This window comes from Dasypus novemcinctus, chromosome 9 (assembly GCF_030445035.2).
Source record: "Dasypus novemcinctus isolate mDasNov1 chromosome 9, mDasNov1.1.hap2, whole genome shotgun sequence".
Classification (NCBI taxonomy): Eukaryota; Metazoa; Chordata; class Mammalia; order Cingulata; family Dasypodidae; genus Dasypus; species Dasypus novemcinctus.
This window is the reverse complement of record NC_080681.1, coordinates 16225794-16247063: the sequence shown is the minus strand read 5'-3', so window position 1 is coordinate 16247063 and position 21270 is coordinate 16225794. Positions and strand designations below refer to the sequence as shown.

Genomic DNA, 21270 nt, shown 5'->3' with positions numbered 1-21270 from the left:
AGGGGACCCTTATGGGGCCAAATGCAGATGCACTTGTGGCTGGGGTGGGGGATTCAGGAGTAGTTTGAAGGGTTAATAGGATTTAAATATATTATTCTCTCTCTTTTCTGGAAAGAATGAGATATGAAATGAATAGAATTCTAAAGAAGACTGGAAAAGTAATAGCCTACAGCAAATTAAATGGTGTTTGGAGACGTGTTCAATTCAAAAGGTTAGGGGGAAAAAGAAGTAGTTTTAAGCAAAGAAAATAGCCCTCGTTTATATGTGCACAATAAATTGCCATCCAACAATCCTCTGTTTTCTCTTTCTTTACTCCCAGCCAAATTTCACTCTTGTGCTAGCTAGTCTTTCTGTTGATTCCCACACTCCCCCTTCCCTCAATGCACAATAGATTTTTAATATATTCTTTTCTTAACATTGTTGGGAAATATTACCAACATACACATGAAAAGAGAGAATAATTTAATGAGCAGGAATGTTTTACCCTCCAGCTTTATCAAACCTTAATATGATATCATATTTAGACCAGTTAGCAAAATCTTTGAACCAAATATAGGCTAACTACCAGCAAACATCAACATGCTCACTTACTTTTCACATTTCATATATTTCATGAAAAATGCTCAGAGCACCTCTGAGAACTTCAGGTATTAGTTTGGGTAGGCACAAATCAAATATGGCAAGAAATGGCTACTGGCAAGCTAATTAGGCAGTTCCCCTGAAGTGAACTGTTAATATATTAAAGCCATGCAAATTAGATCATACCCACAGGTCCTGGGTTTGGAAAAAAATGTTCTGGCAAAGTATGAATTTTTAATAAAAATGGTAATTATGACTCACAGCACTGATTCCATTTTTCTTTACTGTTCTAACCCTTGTTGCCACTTGGGCATTGGTAAATATGGAAAGGTTAATAAAAAAAAAATCCGTATTTCTCCCCAAAATCATGTAAAATTTCTGAAGCCAAAAGCATGTAATCAGTTTCTAATGGTAAGGACTTTAGTCACCAAGCAATAATAAATCATTCATTAAACCTTAAATTTGTAATTTGGATAGTACCTGCCAAAACAGACTGTGTGCATCTCCTCTCAGAAGTTCAACCGTATCTCCTGCCTGGACGTGTAACGGGGGCCCGTCGTGAAGAGCTGGGGCTGGTGTCCCAGGATAGTTCCTAATGACCTGCATCTTTGGTAAACCTGAAAATAGGCAACACAAATCTTAGAGTAGAGAACATAATGGTGTGTGAAATCCAAGTGCACTTTGAAAATCACGAGCAGCTATTAGCATCAAAAAGTTTTAAGAACACCAAGTCCCAGTAAACATTTGAAGTGGCTACAATGGAATGCCCTGAGACTCCCCTGTTGGTTGAGATGGTAACGGATTAAGACACATATTTATCCCCTGGTCCCTTGCATACTTTTCCTCTCCCTCACCATCAATCTTTTTTTAGTTGAAAAATGATTTCTCTTTCAGCTGATACCTGCTTCATAAAAAGTAAAAATAAAAATAAAAAAATACACATACACACATCACATACAGGTTAATGGAAAAGAATCTGTTTTTTCATCAACTCGATCCTTTCTGGCCATTACTTTCCTCTTGGGCATTCGCTGATTTCATCACTAAGGAGGCTCACCCATTCTGTGTATGTATCACCTTGCCCAATATAAGCCTCATATCTTAAGGTTATCTTTGTAATTCAAAAGCAAAAAAGGTGATGGCTGTGCCACTGCAATACTTAAAGACAATTAAATGGAGAAACTCTTCAGGCTCAAATTTAGGCTTGCAAAACAGACCCAATAAAGAGAACATGCCTAAGTCAACAGCATCAACAATACTTGAGGGAAGCGGACTTGGCCCAGTGGATAGGGCGTCCATCTACCAAATAGGAGGTCTGCGGTTCAAACCCCGGGCCTCCTTGACCCGTGTGGAGCTGGCCCATGTGCAGTGCTGATGCGCGCAAGGAGTGCCCTGCCATGCAGGGGTGTCCCCGCGTAGGGGAGCCCCACGCGCAAGGAGTATGCCCCGTAAGGAGAGCTGCCCAGCATGAAAGAAAGTGTAGCTTGCCCAGGAATGGCGCCACACACACAGAGAGCTGACACAACAAAAAGAAACATAGATTCCCAGTGCCGCTGATAAGGATAGAAGTGGTCACAGAAGAACACACAGCGAATGGACACAGAGAGCAGACAACTGGGGGGCGGGGGGAGTGGTGGGGATGGGGAGAGAAACAAATAAAAAGTAAATCTTAAAAAAAAAAAAAAAAAAGAACAATACTTGAAAATACAGATCCATCCCTTTTCTTTGTATTTCCTTGAATGTGCAGGGAAGGTCTCAGTTTAATATTTCATTCTTGAGAATAGCAGCTTGAATTGAACTGCGCCTAACTGCAATCCCAGAGTCACCTTTCCATTTAGAGGTGAAACTGCTCCCTCCTAAGATAGACTTTCACTCTTAAACACAGTATTTGTTGCACATTCAGGGACTTAAGTCATTGTTTATTACACTTTGAGACTTTTTATTCTAATGGCTAACCATGGTAAATCTGTAACCAGCTAAAATACTGCAGTAAATATACAAGGGAGGAAGAATGGCTGTCATTCTGCTCTAGATGTCCAAGTTAGCCAGAAAAGTCCTCAATAGCCACATGAAATACTCCAGCAAACAAGTTAATAGAGCCCCTGAAATCCTTTTCATCAACCATCTCAGAGTGGGTTAGAGAACGAGTGTTGCTGTAAATTAAACAGGACGGAAAAGTTTTAGTCAACGCTTTCTTAGCAATCCAGCCAATCAGAAGGAAGGCGGACTGGGGTTGAAAACCCACCATGCCCTTCAACCCCGTTTAGCCGCTGTGACTGCTGGGGCATGCTCTGAATTGCTACACTGCCCCATTGCATCCGTCCTCATGCCCAGAGCCCCTGGAGAGGTGACTTTAATCCCACGTCTTTCCTGGAGCGTTTCCCCTGCCCGATTTTATAAGGTTGGTGCTCTAACACAAACAACAGACCCTATCGCCCTTTCCCCAAAACAACAAGACAAGAGGACTCTCCACAGCGAAGTGTTTACCGGACTTGTTCTTAATACCCTGTATGGGGACAGAGAAAGCTTGCTTTATACATCCTATTGCTGCAATTGCTAATTTAAAATGGAACCTAAATATCCCATGCACAGAACATCCAATTTATAAGTCCCATATGTTGAGGAAGATGCCGTACAAAGTAGATTTTTTTAAATGGAGCCTGGTTTGTTCTCATACTTGCAATGCTCTTAGCCCATATTTGAGAGCCAGAGATAGGGTGAGCTTCCATTTCATTGTGCATTTCTAGGGCAAAGAAAGCATCTCGTTCAGTAGGCTTCCTGGTAATTTTTCTTTTATACCAAGTTTTTTTTTAGGAGGAATAGAGATTGAATGCAGGACCTTGTACATGAGAAGCAGGTGCTCACCACTGAGCTACATCTGCTCCCCTATGCCTGTTTCTAAAGAGGCTAAAGGCAACAAGGAAGAATTTTTAAACTTGAAAACAGCTGATGTGGCCTCCAATACTGGGCCAGTCAAGTACTCAGAAGGGCCCTGGCCTTCCCTGCAGTTGCAGGAACGGGCTTGAATTGCCAGCCCCCAGGACCTCAAAAAAAAAAAAAAAAAAAAAGTTACTTATTTGGGATGAGTTGTGAGTTTCTAATATAACAGAATGTATATTTGGGGGTCAATTGTTAGGATAATCTTTGGCTATTTATTCCTGATTGGACCGAATTCCCCACCAGTTAGCACTAGTTTCAGCACTTGTCTGTCCTCCGGGCTGCAGCGATCAAAGGATAAAAGGAATGAAGCAAGAGAAAAAGACAGGATGCATTCCCACACTCTAGGGCTTGGCTTCTGAGGGCTGTGTATAGTAAGTGCTGGACAACAGTGGTGAGAGGAATGGCTGCATTCCAAAAGGCCTCCTTATATTTCTTTGTTTTACAAAAAAGGCACCGGTAACATTGCTAAGAAGGCCAACACAATGTTAACTGATAGATAAAAATGCAATTAAAATAAGAGAAGAGGGAGTGGGTTAAACTTCGAGTCAACACTCCACCATCAATATAATTGCTAACAATCTACTGCCACAGCAGGCATCACACCTCATAAATGAGATCGAGAACAGGGAAGAAATTCGATTTACAGATGCTCATATTTCAAATAGCCATTTAGTGTGATTTAGTGTAGGCTTTCCTCTCTCCTTATAAAATAACCTGGACAGGTCCCAACCGCTGTTTAAAAATGTCCAGGACAGAATATTCACTACATGTCCCCATGGCAACTCATTCACTATTGCATACAGGTTACTAACAAGGTTTTCCTGAAACTTAATAAAAAATCTGCCTGTGTAACGTCTATACACTAACCTGCCTCCTTCCATCTGGAATTATGCTGAATATGGTAAATCTCTTTTTTATAGAGTAACCTTTCAAAATTTGTTCAGGCTTAAAATCCCTAGTTCCTTAAAAACAACATTCATATTTTCCTTTAGCCATCCATGCTTCAAGTAATTCTGAGATGCAAAACCTCATAAACAACAAAAGTAGAACTGTAGTTTCCTTCATTGACACTGACCAATTCAAAATAAATATCCAAAGGGTATCCCGAAAAATGACCAAAAAGCATAAATGCCACTATATTATATACTCACAAAGCTGTGGTTTTCTTCTTGGGAAAACACAGGCTCGATAATTTAGTTTCTTTTTCTGCTTCAGAACTGCATTTCCAATGGATATGTTCGTACAGTTACAGGGCTGTTAATCAAAATCTGAAAACTTTATAATGCAACTACCTTCAGGCAGTAAATGCAAAATAATGATATATAATTTCAACATGTCTTGTAGCCATCTTGGATGGTCCCAAAACTTTATATGATCAATTATCTTTATCTAAGTAAAAATGATTAAAATGGCTAATACAAACTTGTATCTCTTGTCAATGGGGTTCCCTATTTTAGCTTGCTTTATTCCCCACAACAAAAGCTTTATTGCACAGCTAACTATACCATTGGTAAATACTTGTGGACAAGTGTGCCCTTTCTTTTGCTCACACTAGTAATTATGCTTGGTATTAAATCAGACAAGGTGCGCAAGTCATCTTTACGCATGAGGAATTAACGCACAGGAGAAGTGGCCAAATGCAAACAGCCCTTGATGGTTACACTCCAGTAGAAAGCCATGGGGCTCAGGTTAAATTAAGCTGAAGCCATATGTAATTACGTGGAACACTACAGTTTCCCCAAACAATACATTTGTGTTTTTTAAAAGGGATCTGAAACGAGAGTTCCTTTCAAATCTGAACTCATGTTACTCAGTGTGACACATGCCAAGGAATACAAAAATGTGCTCTTTAAAAAGTTACCTCTAGATACAATCCTATTAGAAAATGTACTGGATATAAACTATTTCACTGAAAATTTTCACAAAAGTCCTCAAACTTCAGGGAACCTAACAGCTAACTGTACCAGCATGCATCCACCGTGCCTTCTAAGCAGAGCATGGAAGAGTGATGGCCACAACAGAGATTAGCATCTCTTCAAGATGCTGATATCACTTTCCTAATGCAAGGGGCATCCCTGGGGCAACAACGCAGAGGAGAGTGCTGCTCGCTAGATAAATGGGCTGTCAGTAATGTGCTGGCCTTTCACCTCTGAGGCCTAATTTAAAATCTAAACAAAGCCACATTAAAAAATAATCAGTTTGTCATAATGTCAGAGGATGTCGTTTTATCCTGGGAAACTGATCACAAGCATAACACATCCATTCATTCATTAAATGTGCCTTGAGCACGCCATAAGTGTCTGGGCATGGCTGTACAGAGGAGCAAGGGGCAAGCTTCTTGCCCACAAAGAGCCTGCAGTCCAGTCCACTGAGCACACAGACTGGGCTCAAAGGCACACAGTACAATTGGCCCGGGCCAATTGTGATTTGATACATACCCGGTAGGATCCTGAAACGCGTTTTTTTTTTTTTTTTTTTCTGTAAGTTTCCTAGAAGTAGTGTCCAAACTCTGGTCAGGTTTGGGAGACGCATTCTTGTGGACACATGTACAAAACACCATGGCCAACATCCACTAACTACTGAACTATTTTTCTGAGAAAACTAGAGTGAACTAAGTGCTGTCTGGTGTCTTACCAACCAAACCCTCCTTAAATCAGCTCTGGGTTCTTCACGTTCATGCTTATGCAATCTAAGCATCGGTTTCTAGGATCACGCCGCGTGGCCTGAGCAGCTGGCAAGCTGGGTAGCCTGCGGATGGTGGAGGCTGGGCTTGGGCCTCCCATCGCGCCTTACAGAGCTATTTCCAACTAAGCACTGCCCTTTCATTCACTCGCCGGTCTTCATAGAGGAGCAAAAGAAACCAAAGAAAGGAAACCATCTGTTACAACAGGAGCAGAGAATTTTGTAGAAAACAAACTGGTCTAAAGAACGGATTCCACAAAGGGAATGTTCCCCTTCAACGATTTAAAAAAATTTTCCCCAAGCAAAACCGACTTCACTTTTATAAACAACGATGATTCGAATGAAGGAAATAGCAACTGTCACTGTTCATATAAAAACAAGGATCAGCCAGAGAGGCCTTCCTCCAACTTCCAAACACTGACTAATCACTCTTTGGCATTATTCTTGTTGTATGAGCAAACCAAGGGTGAACCGTATACCTTTTAGAATATTTTTCCCAATGTTAAAAAGATTTTAATAAGGCTATCAAATTCAAAAGAGCTACACAATTTCATATGTTACTTTAAATCCATGTAAATTTGATATCCTGGTCTACAGTTCATGAACATTTTAGTAGAAAAAAATATATATTATCTCCTTTGCGGAAAAAAAAATTATCTCCTTAAAATTTTTAAATGAGATCAAAGCTCCAGGAGAAGAGACCATGTTGATCCTATGACCTTGGATTCTCCTAGCAAACAACCATTTCTAGGGCACAGTTTAAGGAGCACAGCCCTGAGCTATCTCAACTTTTTCTTAAAAGATAGAAAACAAACACAATCACACAGTGACAAAGTGAGAGCAAGATCACTTTGAGTCTAACCACCTCATTTTCCACATCATAAAGCTAAGAACCAAAGTGCAAGTGCATTGTCTAAAGTTAAACAGTTAGAGGCAGAAATGAAACTAGAACCCAATTTACCCACTGCTAGTTCAGGCTACCCGGCCACAGGGTAGTAATAACTATCATCTATAGGGAATGAGCGCGTTGGGCAAAAGAGGCCTCATGACACTGGCTGATTTATGTTTGAGGGAGATATGGATTCCGTGGTAAATGTGCAGTGTTTTCTTGGGAGCAGAAAAGAGAAAGAGAGAGAACTCTACTACAACTGGTGAAATGTTGAGAGCTCCCCAACAAGCCTGGGTGAATTCTAGGGGGAAGGTAACAACTTCCACTGGTATATTCTAAAGATAGATCCTTAAGAACCCTCTACTTAAAAAAATATATCATTGTACTAGACAATCAATGGAATACACAGTGCCTGATACGTCCACACACAATTCTACTGATTTGTGGAAAAGTGGCCATAAGCAGTTCTTTTTACCTAAACTTACAATCATTTAAACTACATCACTCTATTATCCTGACTACACACAAGTGCATCAGGGATGGTGGTTAACACGTGATGCCAGCAGACAAGGAGGTGGATTGAAGGGAGACTGCCCCAAAGGGTCTGCATTGGAAGATGACAAACAAACCCAACAAATTTGCTCATACAGAGCATGAAAATGGGAGGCCGATATATAAGTCAGCAAAAAGCAACAGTTTCTGATTTCTGAGAAGAAAAGATGACAGATCACTATTGCTATTGCTGTGATTCCCAGTTCCCACAAAGTGTGCTGGACTCTTCCCTTCATGGAAAAGCCTGAGATCCACAGTGACTCTTAAGATGATTTTCTGGGCTGCGTTCTTACCCTCATAGTGTAAGCCTCCACCCCTAAAGCAACTTAGCATGTTTCTTTCTTACGACAAAAAGAACTTCTGCCAACCCAGTCATGAAGAATATCAAAGAGATAAGATGTCTGAGAAAAACTTGGCAATAACCCAGTTTTCCCTCTTGGTCCCAAGGGCTCATTCATTTATTCAACTAGTGTTTTGGGGTCGTGCAAGTGCGGACACTGGTCTAGGTATTGGAAGGGCAGCTGTATGGTAAGATTGACCATGTCACTCTTCCAAGGGGTTGAATTCCTAATGGAGGACATGGAGAGTGAGTGGGGGGTGTGTGGGAGCGGGCGGTGCTTCAAGGGAATGTGACTGGGTCAGCGAACATTTGAGGAAAATTTTAACAGGCAAGAGGAACAGTAAACATGAAGAATCTGAGAGTGGAATGAGCTTGAAGTAATTGAGCAATAGTAAAAAGGTCACTGGCATTACATGAAAGCAACTGATAAAACTTAAAATTGATAAAATACAGGCCTTAGCCCATTTTATCACTCCTTTCCTACACCTGTCTGTTTAATTATTTTAAAAATTATTGAATAAGTCAAGCTCTCCGTAACATGCTGCACCTTCTTCCTGAAATAGACTTGTTCTTGTCTGAACACCAGCTCACCCCTATCCAAGGGAAGAAAATCTAACCTACTCTTCTCATTTCTTAAAACTCAAATGTCATTTCTGCAAAAAATACTACCATAATTGCTCAAATGCGGGGCACGCTCCCTTCGACACTCATGCTTACTGATGCAGTAACACTTATTACACTAATCATATTTATTTAGCTAGTACGAAAGATATACACTAGACCGTAAGTGCCTCTGCATGTACAGTCTTTATATACAGTCCACACACACTAGATTCTGACCACCTTTGTGGCAGGACCTGCGTTATTTTAATACAATTCTTTGCGTGAAAGAAGACAGACAAATATTCTTCCCCAATGGCCTCCCTTTCAAATGCCCACACACGTGTGCTCGTCTTTTTGTATTCACGCAATCTATCAGGTCACAAGCTCTGTTGATTCTACATCCAAAATATCTGTAATCAATTAGTTTTCTAACTGGCCTTCCCCCTCCACTCTTATAATTCTTTAGTCAGCACTGTACATAACAGCCTGAATAACTATTTTTAAATATAGATTATATAATAACTCTCTTATTTAAAACCTTCCCTCTTATACTTACATTTAAATCTGTACTCCTGGCCATTGCACAGAAAATGCATTTTCTGGCCCCTGATAACTTTCCAAACTCGTCTTGGGCTGATCTCACTGAGCTCGATGCTGTTAGTCATACTGACCTCCTTTTAGTTGCATAAGCACCCTGAGCAAGCAGGGCCAAGCCAAGACAGTAAGGAGTATGAACCCTAATTTGTAATTCATATATTTATTTTTTACTGGTTGTGTTTCTGCTCCTTTCCATTTTAAAATATAGTTCTGTACTGCCTAAACTTGTAGGACAAGCATCCATTATTTCATAACCAAATATTTCTCTTAATAATAAAATTTCTGTTTTTATTGGTATTACAGAACAAACTACCACTTAATCATTAGTTTTGACTTGCTTTTATAAACTGTTTGCATCTCTTTCTGCTTTTACCTGTAACTATTGATATGCCATAGGTAACAAATTGTGCATGAAATAAAATTATTTTAAAAGACAAAATTGCTAATATATTTCTTAAAAGTTAATAGTGGCTCTTTTGGTAAATTTATATTCATTTGAATATCCTTTAAATCAAGTGACTTGAATCATTTATGGTAATTTGTTTTCCTTCCTCTAAACTCAATTGGTAATCAAAACAAAAATAATACAAGTTCTCACAGACAACTTTTTAAAACATAGTCCCTCTATCTCATCCTTCCACTCCTCTTGCTCTTCATTTTCTTTTCTCTTGATCCTGATATACTTGCCTGAGTCATGGGCAGCACACTTAGTTGTATTTCCAAAAGATTCAGCTGTATGCAGACACAGTTGATTTATAAGTTAACGTGAATAGCATATGTAATTGATATTCCTGACTGGCAAAGTTTCAGGGAAAGAGAATGACTGTGGACCATCATTTTGATGTGCTGATTTTTTAAGAGGCCAGAGAACCCTTAAATCAGGGGCCAACAATCAACATATCTACATAAAATGCACATAAATTGAACAATACCTTCACCCTTCTTATGAACATCCTTCTATAATAAACTTCTGACATAGGAAAAAGCAGAAGGGTAGTGTCCTCATTATGAAATGGCACTAGAGTGAAAACATTAACTTGGAAGAACATCCTACCTGCTAAGTCTTTACACCCTATTAGATGCCCTCTTTCAAATTCTGAGGCTGCATAACCAGCACAAGAGCTTACAGCTGAATTCTAACGTTCTGTCCCTCCTCTATTGTCTACCTTTCCTTCCTTCCTCCCCGCTCTTGGGAACCTTTTTCTGAATTGGGGAAAAAAAATTCAAGTCTGATAGAACCATTTAGTTACAACCTAATGGGTTGAGATGTGAGCAGACTAGTTACATAAATCCATCACTTTAAAATCAAGAGGATGACTACTACTCAAAACCAGTAATGTTTCAGAGAGGAGGCTGCCTATGTATCTTCATTTTAACATGGTAAAATTTTTGTTTAAATTCCCTTTTACTGGGGCCAAAGATCAACAATGAACATATCTACAGAAGAATGTACATAAACTGAAATAAAAAATGCCCTCTTCTCAGGAACATTCCTGCTTAAAAATGCTTATACTAGGAAGAGAAAAAGATAACATAAACAATGCTGAGTTATGTATTCTTTTGAAATAACACTGTTCCAACAATGGTAACCCTGAACACATATATGGCATCGTCATTGTATCTAAGAAGGTTCTTGAGATAAGTTAGTTAAATAATTTCATTCACATATGAAACAACTTAAGTCCTGTTGCATATATCTAGCTGGAAGCAAAAATGGTATCTTTTCTCAGAGCTCTATCACTCAATGAGGGTAGAGTCCTAGGTTACCTAGGAAAAATAAGGGAAGATTATGGAAAGGTCACATAATGCTCCTTTCAGTGTTAATACAATGAATCAATCCCTACCTTTTCCAAAGGAAGCTGGGAAAGGATCAGATTCAAACTACTCTAGCGGGAATGACAATTTTATAAGCACCAACAATAGTTCCTCAAACTATTTATGGGGAATAAAAGAGTAAGTTTCGAAATTTCCAAAGTCTTGGGATTATCATCTAGGGAACATATATTCGGCCTCCTTCTTTGAATTAATTGGCAATACCCAAAATTTAAGGTATTAGCCTATAAGCTTTTGTCATCTACAGTTATTCAATTTAAAATATTTGAAATGTGTATAGAATACTGACTTCGGGAACAACATTGGTATTCTTCTGTCCTTCAATACCTTAATTTCTTTTCTCAGTCCTCCATGCACTGTGAAACTATGACTTCCCCTCCCGGCTTCCCCTTACTTCCCTCACTTCCTTTATGATTAGTCGCATTCTCTCCCCTCATTTTCAGTCCGCCCCTCCCTTTTTTTTCCTACATAAAGAATTTCTTCTGTCAACCTTAAATATCAAAATTGTTGTTATGGTTTCAACTTGTTCAAATGTAGCATAATAAGCTATTTAAATGGTTGGACATACCGTTCTTCTAATCCCCTGGAAAATAGTAATAATGAAATGGAGCCTCCTTCCTAAGGGTACAATCAAAGTATGGAAAGGTAACAATTATTAAAATGTAAACCTCAGTGCCAAGAAGTTATGAATCCTCCAGGAGGAAGTCGCACTAGTTAAGAACTGAGTTATGTATGGAAAAACCATGCTGGAAAAGAACTTTCAGTTTTGCCTCACTTCTCAAAACACCAGTGACTATTAGCACAAAGTTCACACCCAAGTAGTTTATAAGACCCCTGAATACAATGCATAATATTCTAATATGGCATATATTTCTTAAACCAAACCACTGATATTTCACTAACTTTATTTACCACAAGAAATGGCTGATCCTGACATTGAGCTGCTCCTGAGATCTCTTTTTTTTTTTTAAGATTTATTTATTTATTCCCCCACCCCCCTCATTGTTTTGCACTCGCTGCTTTCTGTGTCCATTCCCTGTGTATTCTGCTGTGTCTGCTTGTCTTCTCTTTAGGCAGCACCAGGAACCGATCCTGGGACCTTCCAGAGCGGTAAAGAGGTGCTCAATCTCTTGCACCACCTTAGTTCCCTGGTCTGCTGCATCTCTTATTTTCTCTCCTCTGTGTCTCTTTTTGTTGTGTCATCTTGCTGCTCCAGCCTGCCACTTGGGTCAGCTCGCCTTCACCAGGAGGCCCCAGGAAACAATCCCTGGACCTCCTGTATGGTAGATGGGAGCCTAATCGCTTGAGTCACATCCTCTTCCCTCTCCTGAGATATTGGATATAGTCTGCCCATTTCACTTATGGGTTTCGTGCTACACAATTAAGTACAGCTCCTCAGAGACAGTAAATAAAACTTCTTTGCTTTGCCAATCTCCCAGTGTTCATCCTGTCATAGAAAGGCAATATATACTGTGATTGGCTGCTACGGACTTTTTTTTAATCTATAATCTGTGCCAAAATAATTCTTTCAACATACATGTTTTGCACAACTACTATGAAGGAAGTCACAGCAAAAGGATTAAGCTCAAGGATGACAACAAGGAGGCATAATTCTGTGCAAAGGGAATATTTCATGTAACCCAGCACTTGGGCATTGACTCCTTTGAGCAACACATAACTCAATAAACATTTGGTGAGTCCCTTGCTCTTATTCTTTTGAAAAACCTAGTTACAGCATTTTTTCAATTTCAACAGTAATGATATCCTATTTTGTTCTTTAAAGCTAGAGAATATAATTTGTGATAGTTGAAGTCCTATTTTTTCTGTAAAAACTTTATCTCTCTATAGTAAAAAACGTGTTTTTGTGGTCTATTATAAAGCCACAGAATAATTATTTTGTCTGTAGAGCAGAGATGGTATAATTCTTTCATCTTTGTTTTCCTAGGCCCTGGCACAGTTCTTGGCACGTAGTGAACACGCCAAACATGTTAACAAGCAATTTAATTTCCATAGGAAATTTTTACTTTATGAGAATAAAATGTTAATTTTAAAACATACATATGTGATAAAACCAAATTAACATTTCTTTGTCTTATTATCTTCCAGGACTTAACAATTTGTGACATTTGTTCTTAAGTTCACTTTGATTTAACTTTGATTTAATCACCAAGAAATGCAATTTGTGGCAGTACCTTCTACTTTTTTGTTCCCAAGCTTAATTAAACATCCATGAGGCTATATTAACACAAAGTTTTAAAAAAAATCCAGAGTTCCCACTTGAGAAACTGAAATAGTGCACTACTTCTCAAATTCTAAGAAATCTACAGGGACTATTTTCATAAAACAAATGAACTCATAAGCTATTTCCCTAGTGTACTAAGTAGATCAAGCTTTCTATCTGTTTTTGTTTTCTTTTTCTATCTCCTAAACAGAAAGGCCATACAAAATATATCTAGGCTTTGGTCAAATTCACTTACCCCAAATACGATGATTTTGCACAAACCTGATAAATGTTTGAACGCATTTTAAAAAGTTGCATTTGTTTCCCTGTGAGCACAAACTTTAGAATACATTCTTTGGGGTCTGCAGATATTTGGAATATATTCACCTACAACTGGCTAATTTACCCATCAAATATTCTAGATATTGGGATATAATAATGAGTAAGAGAGATGAGTTTCCTTCTCTCAAAGAGTTTAGTGTCTAGTACAGGACAGGGAGTAACAAACATTCTTACACAATGTGTCAAATACTGTGATAGTGACACACAAGTTTCTATGGAAGTGCTAGGAGATACCTAAACCAGGGAGCTCAAGGGGAAGTAAACTTTAAGCTCATATCTACAGTATGAGTTGACATTAGCCAGGCTTAGGGGAAGATATATAAATCTGGCCATGCTTTGTACTTGAATATCTTTCTTCAGTAGGACTCTGCAACCAGATTAGGTAAGTGAAAACAAGTTGAGTCAGACATTCCCAAAAGAGCACTTTAAAAATTGGACCACAGAAACTAAGCTTTCTACGGAAGGAAGTGACGAAGGAGGGCGCTGATGGACAGAAAGGTAACAGAGGGGTCCAGGGACAGGCGGTGTCTACGACTGGGATGAGAGAACAAGGTATTCAAATTTAATGTTTCATAAATGGTACGACTCTGGGTGGTGATGAGGTCTAAAGGGGGGGGGTGGGGTGGGGGGCTGTGGGATCGTATGGCTGAAGGGGAGCAAACAAACCAAAGACTGAATCCCATAAATGCTTCATTTCCATGTCTGGAAAATGGGGATATTAATATAACTAAGGAAGTTTTTGTGAATATTAAGTGAAATAAGCATGTACAAAGCACTTAGCACACTGTATGCCACATGGTATGAGTCAATAAATGGCTGACACTTAACTGGTCTAGGTCAGTTTCTCTGTAGTAATTTACATTAAGCTAGTGTGCTTAATTTAGGCCCAATGCTCCCATGCTTCAAAATGTTCCAAAATAAGAAAATATTTTATATTTAATTATAATATTAAGAAACCCCAGCATAAAGTACTTTTAAAATTTTAATATAACTACTAAAAACTATAGTAATTAAAATTGTGCGTTATTAGTGTAGGGATAGAAAAATAGACCAATGGAACAGAACAGAGAGCGTAGAAACAAGACAATAACGTATCCAGGTGAATTAAAGTATAAAATGTGAAAGGCAAAACTATAAAGCTTTCAGAAGACAAGATGTTACACCATGTTTATGATATTAGAGATGCATTTCTTGAACAAGACACAAAAACACATAAAAAGATCAATAAATTGGTCTCCATTAAAATTTAAAACTCTGAAAAAGAAACCATAAAAATTACAAGCGCATGTGTGCAATTAGTCTAGCCAAGGGATTAGTGGCCACAATATATAAGGAACTAAAAATCAGGAGGAAAAAAAACTATAAGCAGGGAGCAGATGTGGCTCAAGCAGTTGAGTGCCTGCCTCCCACACGGGAGGTCCTGGGTTTGGTTCCCGGTGCCTCCTATAACAATAAAAAAACAAACAGCAAGCAAAACAAACGACAAAACCTAATCAGGGAAGCCAATGTGGCTCAGTGGCTGAGTGCTGGCTTCCCACATACAAGGTCCCAGGTTTAATCCACAGCCCCCTTGTAATTTAAAACAAACAAACAAAAAAACAAAAGCTATAAGCACAATGGAAAAATGTGAAGAAAACAGGAATAGGTGATTCGCAGATAAAAAAAACTGAATGAAATTTAAACGTGAAAAGATGCTCTGGTATTCACTATAAGGGAAAAATTTAAAACGAGATATCAATTGATTCTCTTTGAACTGGATAAATCAACAACATTCATGTTGTTCATGATTTAAGGAAACAGGAACTTTTGAACAGGACCTTAACATATGGCAAAATGTTAATATCTGTTTGCCCTCAGTGGTACCTATGTGTCTTATTTTTGTTTGGTTTTAATGTTTCACAAATGTATTTCTAAATTTAATTTAGAGGATCTTTAATAAAACATTGCTTTGCAGAGCTTTAATTGATCTTTAAAATAATCTAATCTGCATTTATCCAGAAGTCTCTAAGAAAAACATGAAACAAATTAGGATATACCTTGCTATGTATTGAAATGGTACTGTTGCTACTCTGAACTTTTTAAGTCTTCACCACGTAATTTTTCTGGATTTATTAAATAAGATGCAATGAGGGAAGCAGATTGGGTCAATGGATAGGGTGTCTGCCTAACACATGGGAGGCTGGCGGTTCAAACCCCGGGCCTCCTTGACCCGTGTGCAGCTGGCCCATGCGCAGTGCTGATGCGCGCAAGCAGTGCCCTGCCATGCAGGGGTGTCCACGTAGGGGAGCCCCACGTGCAAGGAGTGCGCCCCATAAGGAGAGCCACCCAGCGCGAAAGAAAGTGCAGCCTGCCCAAGAGTGGCGCCACACACATGGAGAGCTGACGCAGCAAGATGATGCAACAAAAAGAGACACAGATTCTGGGTGCTGCTGACAAGAATACAAGCGGACACAGAAGAACACACAGCAAATGGACACGGAGAGCAGACAACTGGGGGTGGGAGGGCGGGGAAAGGGAGAGAAATTAAAATAAAAAAAAAAAAGATGTGATAAAGAACAGTAGGTAGTACCAAACTGCTGATGAGCGTGAGTTCCTACGAGGAAGGAAGGATGCTCTCTCCTGCACTGCCGACTCGAAGCCTTTTCCTCTCTGCACCTCTGACCATAGTGACAGCCCGACGGCAGTGCTCCCGGCAAGAGTCCGGGGAGAGTGGGAAATGAGCTAATATTACTCCCACACACAAGCCTTACCTCTGGCCTCAGGGTGACCCACAACACATTCTTCAAGGACCGCAACCATTTCCATTTCTTAAATAATTAAAGTAAGACATCAGCTTATGAAACAAAACAATCTAACAAAGGTTAGGTCAACCTGGTATAAAAGTGACATTTATGAGCAAATTCCACATCTATAAAATTCATGGCCTGAAAATAAAGAGCCCTTTTTTCTTTAAAGCAGAATTTCAGATTTCATAGCCTATTTCTTCTGACTTTCCCTATTCCCAAGTAGTAATGAGTGTTATAGGAGAGGGTGGCTAAGAAAGAATTGTTATACACTGGAGCTTAATCCTTCTTGACATTTTGCCCTGTGTCTTGCCTCTGAGTAGATATTCTCCTCGACACCACAGAGGTTCATATAACCTTGAACTTATTACTTTTGATCTCAGCATGACAAGGCTACAGAGGTCAAATGAAATTCCACGCACGATTCCATGCTAAGCCCAAGACAAAATATTTTATGGGATTCACAGAACACATCTTATGATGAAAGTTCTATTAATTGTAAACACGAAATGGGGCTGAAAATTAGAACAATATTTTCATACTTGTTATTTGGTGATATTTCCAGGTGCTTCAAAGTATTATTAAAAATGTATGTCCAGCAACTTAAATACTCAATCATTTATTAGCACAGCCACACAGGACAAATTGCTAACTAATTGCTGTTAGTAGTCACAGAGGAGAAGTAAAGCTGAATAATCTTCGGTTTGGGCCCTAGTTTTGATTTGGCAGAGAATTTATATGACGATGTGAACAATTCATTAAATGTTATTTTGTCTCGATTCTCCTGTTGAACACAATACTTCAATCTCTCTCTAACAAAAATATACTCCTACTCAAATAAATGGCCTCAATAGTTACCCATATATAAATTTTAGAACATACAATGTAAAGTTGACAGCTAGAGGAAAAAAGGTTTAATTTGTTACTCTGAAACTATACATGGGAATTGGGAATCAGATAAATTTATCAAAGAAATTCACTTTTGTAAATAAATAAGTGGCTACAAATGCGCATTATGAAGAACTACTTACACTTCTATGTATCCTATAGATTCCAGCACTTTACAATGTCCATAAAGAAAAACACCTGGGATTGAAAAGTTCCCTCTTCAAAATACACATGCGTACTGACAACATAACTGCTCTTTTTGTAATGAAGCTTTTATATTTTATATAAATTTAACTGCATGTAAGTATACGAGTATAAAATATATTTTTACTTATTCTCAAAATCAGGACATGAATCCAAGTTAAGTCATATTTTTTATGCAATATTTACTGAGCACCTACTATACCATCTACTATGTTGGGTCTTAGGGATATGTGATTACCAGTGGTTTGTTTTCTTTTGAAGGTTTCTTTTTATAAGTAAGTTTAAATACACACTCTAGATAATGGAGGCTTCAATGAGAAACAAAAAGGAATGTGGTAAGGGCTAAACCAGATCTTTTCCATGGCCCATCACAATTTTCATTGACAAATTGACAGATCAGCATCAGATTTAAAAGGGCAAACTTTTAATCTTTTCTTTCCCCTACCTCTACACAGAGGAAAGCTTCTAAAATGCCACAATAAACAAGGGAAAGCTCTCCTACACCTGAAATTAAAATTATTTGGTATCTACAAAGTATTCCCACAGATAATCTGAATATCTTTAATTTACTCACCTCTTTCCTCATTTCCCTGTTTATTCTCTCTTGTTCCAGTTTCAGGTTATAGCATGTTGAACTATGCAAAGCGTAGAAAGAGGATTCCTTTCATTGCAGACCTTTTCCATGTAGTTATTCTTTGAAAAACAGGGTCGACTGCAAACACCATTTTCAAGGTGCTAAACTTCAAGATTTCTTTTTTCTCTGGGCTGAGTTACATAATTGTTATTTTCATTTTAATTATCGCCAAATGAGTGGGAGGGCACTTTGAGATTTGGCTCCCTTGGTTTGGAAACAAGCAACCCAAAAAGAAACTAGCACGTGCCAGTTTCTCTAGACATTCATCCATTTTTTCACAGAAAGGCAGAAATACACAGCAGGGGACTCTGGCAGTGACCAGTGACTTGACGGTATCCTTCTCTAACACACTGAAAGTCTCACTTTATGTCCAGCTCCCCTTTTAAGAAATGCATCATTCACTGTGAGTACAAAGTAAAGGAGGCTCTAGGAAGAAATTTATGTGCTGATACTTCAGCTTTCAGATTTGGTTTCCCCATCTTTTCTTAAGGTATCCACTTGTCCCAGCTTTCATTAATTAGGAAAAAAAAATTACTGAATGCTCACTTTGTGCTTAGAGTGGAAATAATGCAATAAACGAGATAGACTTGTCCTTGTTCTCACAAAGCTTAGAGTCTAAAAAGACAACCCTATACAGGTAGTTAACATAAAGCATCAAGAGTTTTATCATAGAAAAATGGCCAGTGCTATGGACAAGAATAGTAATTGGACATAATCTCATTGCAGGCTCAGGGGAGGGGCCTACATGGTAGAAAACCCATCAAACAAAGTACTGGCCAACTTGACTGCAGCTTACGTAAAGTAAGGTAGGTGACTTTTTTCTAGAAGAGAAGGGACTTAAAAGCTCATTTGTGAAAATAGTAATTTATGGAATTTTAAAAACACTGAAAATTTAATTTCTAAATCTTAATTAGGATTAGCTTTCAAACATTCATTCCAGTACTGTTCATGATACTAAAAACATTGAAAACAACCTAAATGAATAATAGTAGGGAATTGCCTAAATTAAATTTATTGTACATCCTTTAGCAAGTGGAAATTTTCAAATATTGTTATAGATGACTGTCTAATGATATGCAATAATGCTCAAACAAGTTCAACAGAGTGCACAATAAGACTTCCGTTGGGAAAAAAATATACATGAAAGCACAGGACAGAAGTCTGCCACAGTCATTAACAGGAGTTACATCAGGTTTGTTAAATTATGAAAATGTCGGCTTACTATATTTTCTAAATTTTATATAGTTAACACCCATTTCTTTGATAACATTTTCTAGTTAAATCTTAAAAAAAAAAAATCAAAATCCTTCAGTGACCTCCTTCTTGCCTGAACTGCTAATTATCAAGGTCATAAATGCTATCACAATCCAACATTCCCTTACCACCACCCCCCCCGCCCCGCTCTCCAGCCACCATGGTCACCTCTCGCCTACACTACATCTTCATGTGACTTAAATGGAGCATGTCCTCTGGGCAGACTGGGCAAGGAGACGCCACATCTGTGTGCTGAAAAGGTTCCCCCACCTTTGGAAAGGCCTGCAACGTCCCATGGGGCGCTGGCTGGAGCTCAGTTCCTTCTACCCCCTCCACTGGGCACCTCCATGAGGGGTGCAGAGGCCGCACCCTCCCTGCCATGCCCCACCCTGCACGGAGACTCACACGGCCTTCCCCTGCCTGAGTGGACCAAGCATTTGTACAAGGCAGGGCCCTGCTGATTCCTCCAAGATTATTCTAGACCCTCACAGGTGACACTCTGGAACACCTTCCCAACCCTCCAAGCAGAAATTGCCCTTTCCCACCGTGAGCTCGCAAACTTTGGAGATCCCATTACAGCAGTGATCACATTGAACCTAAATTGTAATTAATGTTGTCTCCTCTCCACTCTAATGTAAGTTTCACAAGGTTAGGGACCACAAATTAGTTCAGTGTCTACTCCTCATAGTCTCAACAAATGTCTGCTAATAAATGAAGGGCTGTCTGTACGCTCATCATCACCATCAAAGAATAGATCTTTTTCAAAGATTTTAAATATACTTATTGGCTATTTAATGACAGTGGAGACCACTCTGTGTACTTAAGTGTCATCAAATCCTATATTTCAAATGAGGCATGGCTTTAGACTACATGGCCTTAAAACGAAGATCATTGCAACTGTAGCTCTATTCTAAATTCACATACTCTGGGACTTGGTGATACTCAATTTCTCCAACTGTATTTACCAAGGAAAATAAAGTTGGCACTCCAGATTGGTTGAGAGAAACATTTTTCTCTCATAAATGAACAGTAACTATTTAGATTTTCAAGTCATTATGTGCCTATAAGCAAAAAATTAAACAGATATGTAAGCAAACGAAATCTTAATTCATAACGTGACTAATTGCTTACATGGTATAGACCTTACATTTCCAAATCAGAACACTGTATTTAAAGCGCCTGAGCCATTTTTTAAAAAATGATTTGCTCTGTGTTTTTCAGCATTGAATTTACCTTGCAAAATAAGACTGTCAACAAATTTTTATTCCAGCATGCCATCAAAATAAATGTAGCCATTCTTCTTCCTCCAAACAATTAAAATCCTGTTTAAAAATATGACAACTTATAGTTTTTAAAAAAGGCTATAGTTAAGGCTGAAACATTTCGATGGTTCAAAAAACATGTATCAAAAAATACAATCTCAATTTTTGTTCTGCAGAATTTGAATTTTTTCCTATAGGATTTCTTTAGGGGAAAGAAGTATTCACCTGAAGTAGAGACTCTAAGGTCACCAGGGCATAAGTTCTCTCAGATACACACAGGGCATTTCAGGGGGCAAAAGATGCTATTTCTCAATGATCAATATTTTTGGAAGTCCAATAATTATCACTCCTATTTTATTAAAGGTATTGAGAGCTGAATGGATTTTATTCAAGGCTACTGGTCTTAAAACTTCTTATGCCTCAGCTCCAACCAGAATGACAGGTTATATAATGGGGTTTTAGGAAGAACATTTACTAACCAAATGAAACCTCTACGATGCACCATGCTTTAGAGGAAAATGCTAACAGAAGCACATTCGCTGTGTGTCTAAAGGGTAGAAAAAGACATTCATAGGAGGAATGGGCAAGGAAGTGAAGCTAAAAGTTTCTAACTCTATCCAATTACTATTTAAAATACTGGCAGTTAAAATCACTTTCAGAAGGGGGC

General features: G+C 38.6%; 1 protein-coding gene across 1 annotated transcript in view; it reads right to left on the bottom strand.

Annotated features, from left to right (window-relative positions):
* VAV3 (vav guanine nucleotide exchange factor 3) overlaps positions 1–21270 on the bottom strand; it is a 362653-nt gene that overhangs the window by 78423 nt on the left and 262960 nt on the right. Inside the window, exon 20 of the mRNA XM_004481228.5 lies at positions 1060–1196. Within this exon, the coding sequence (XP_004481285.1) occupies positions 1060–1196 (137 nt within the window). The remainder of the gene's footprint in view (positions 1–1059; positions 1197–21270) is intronic.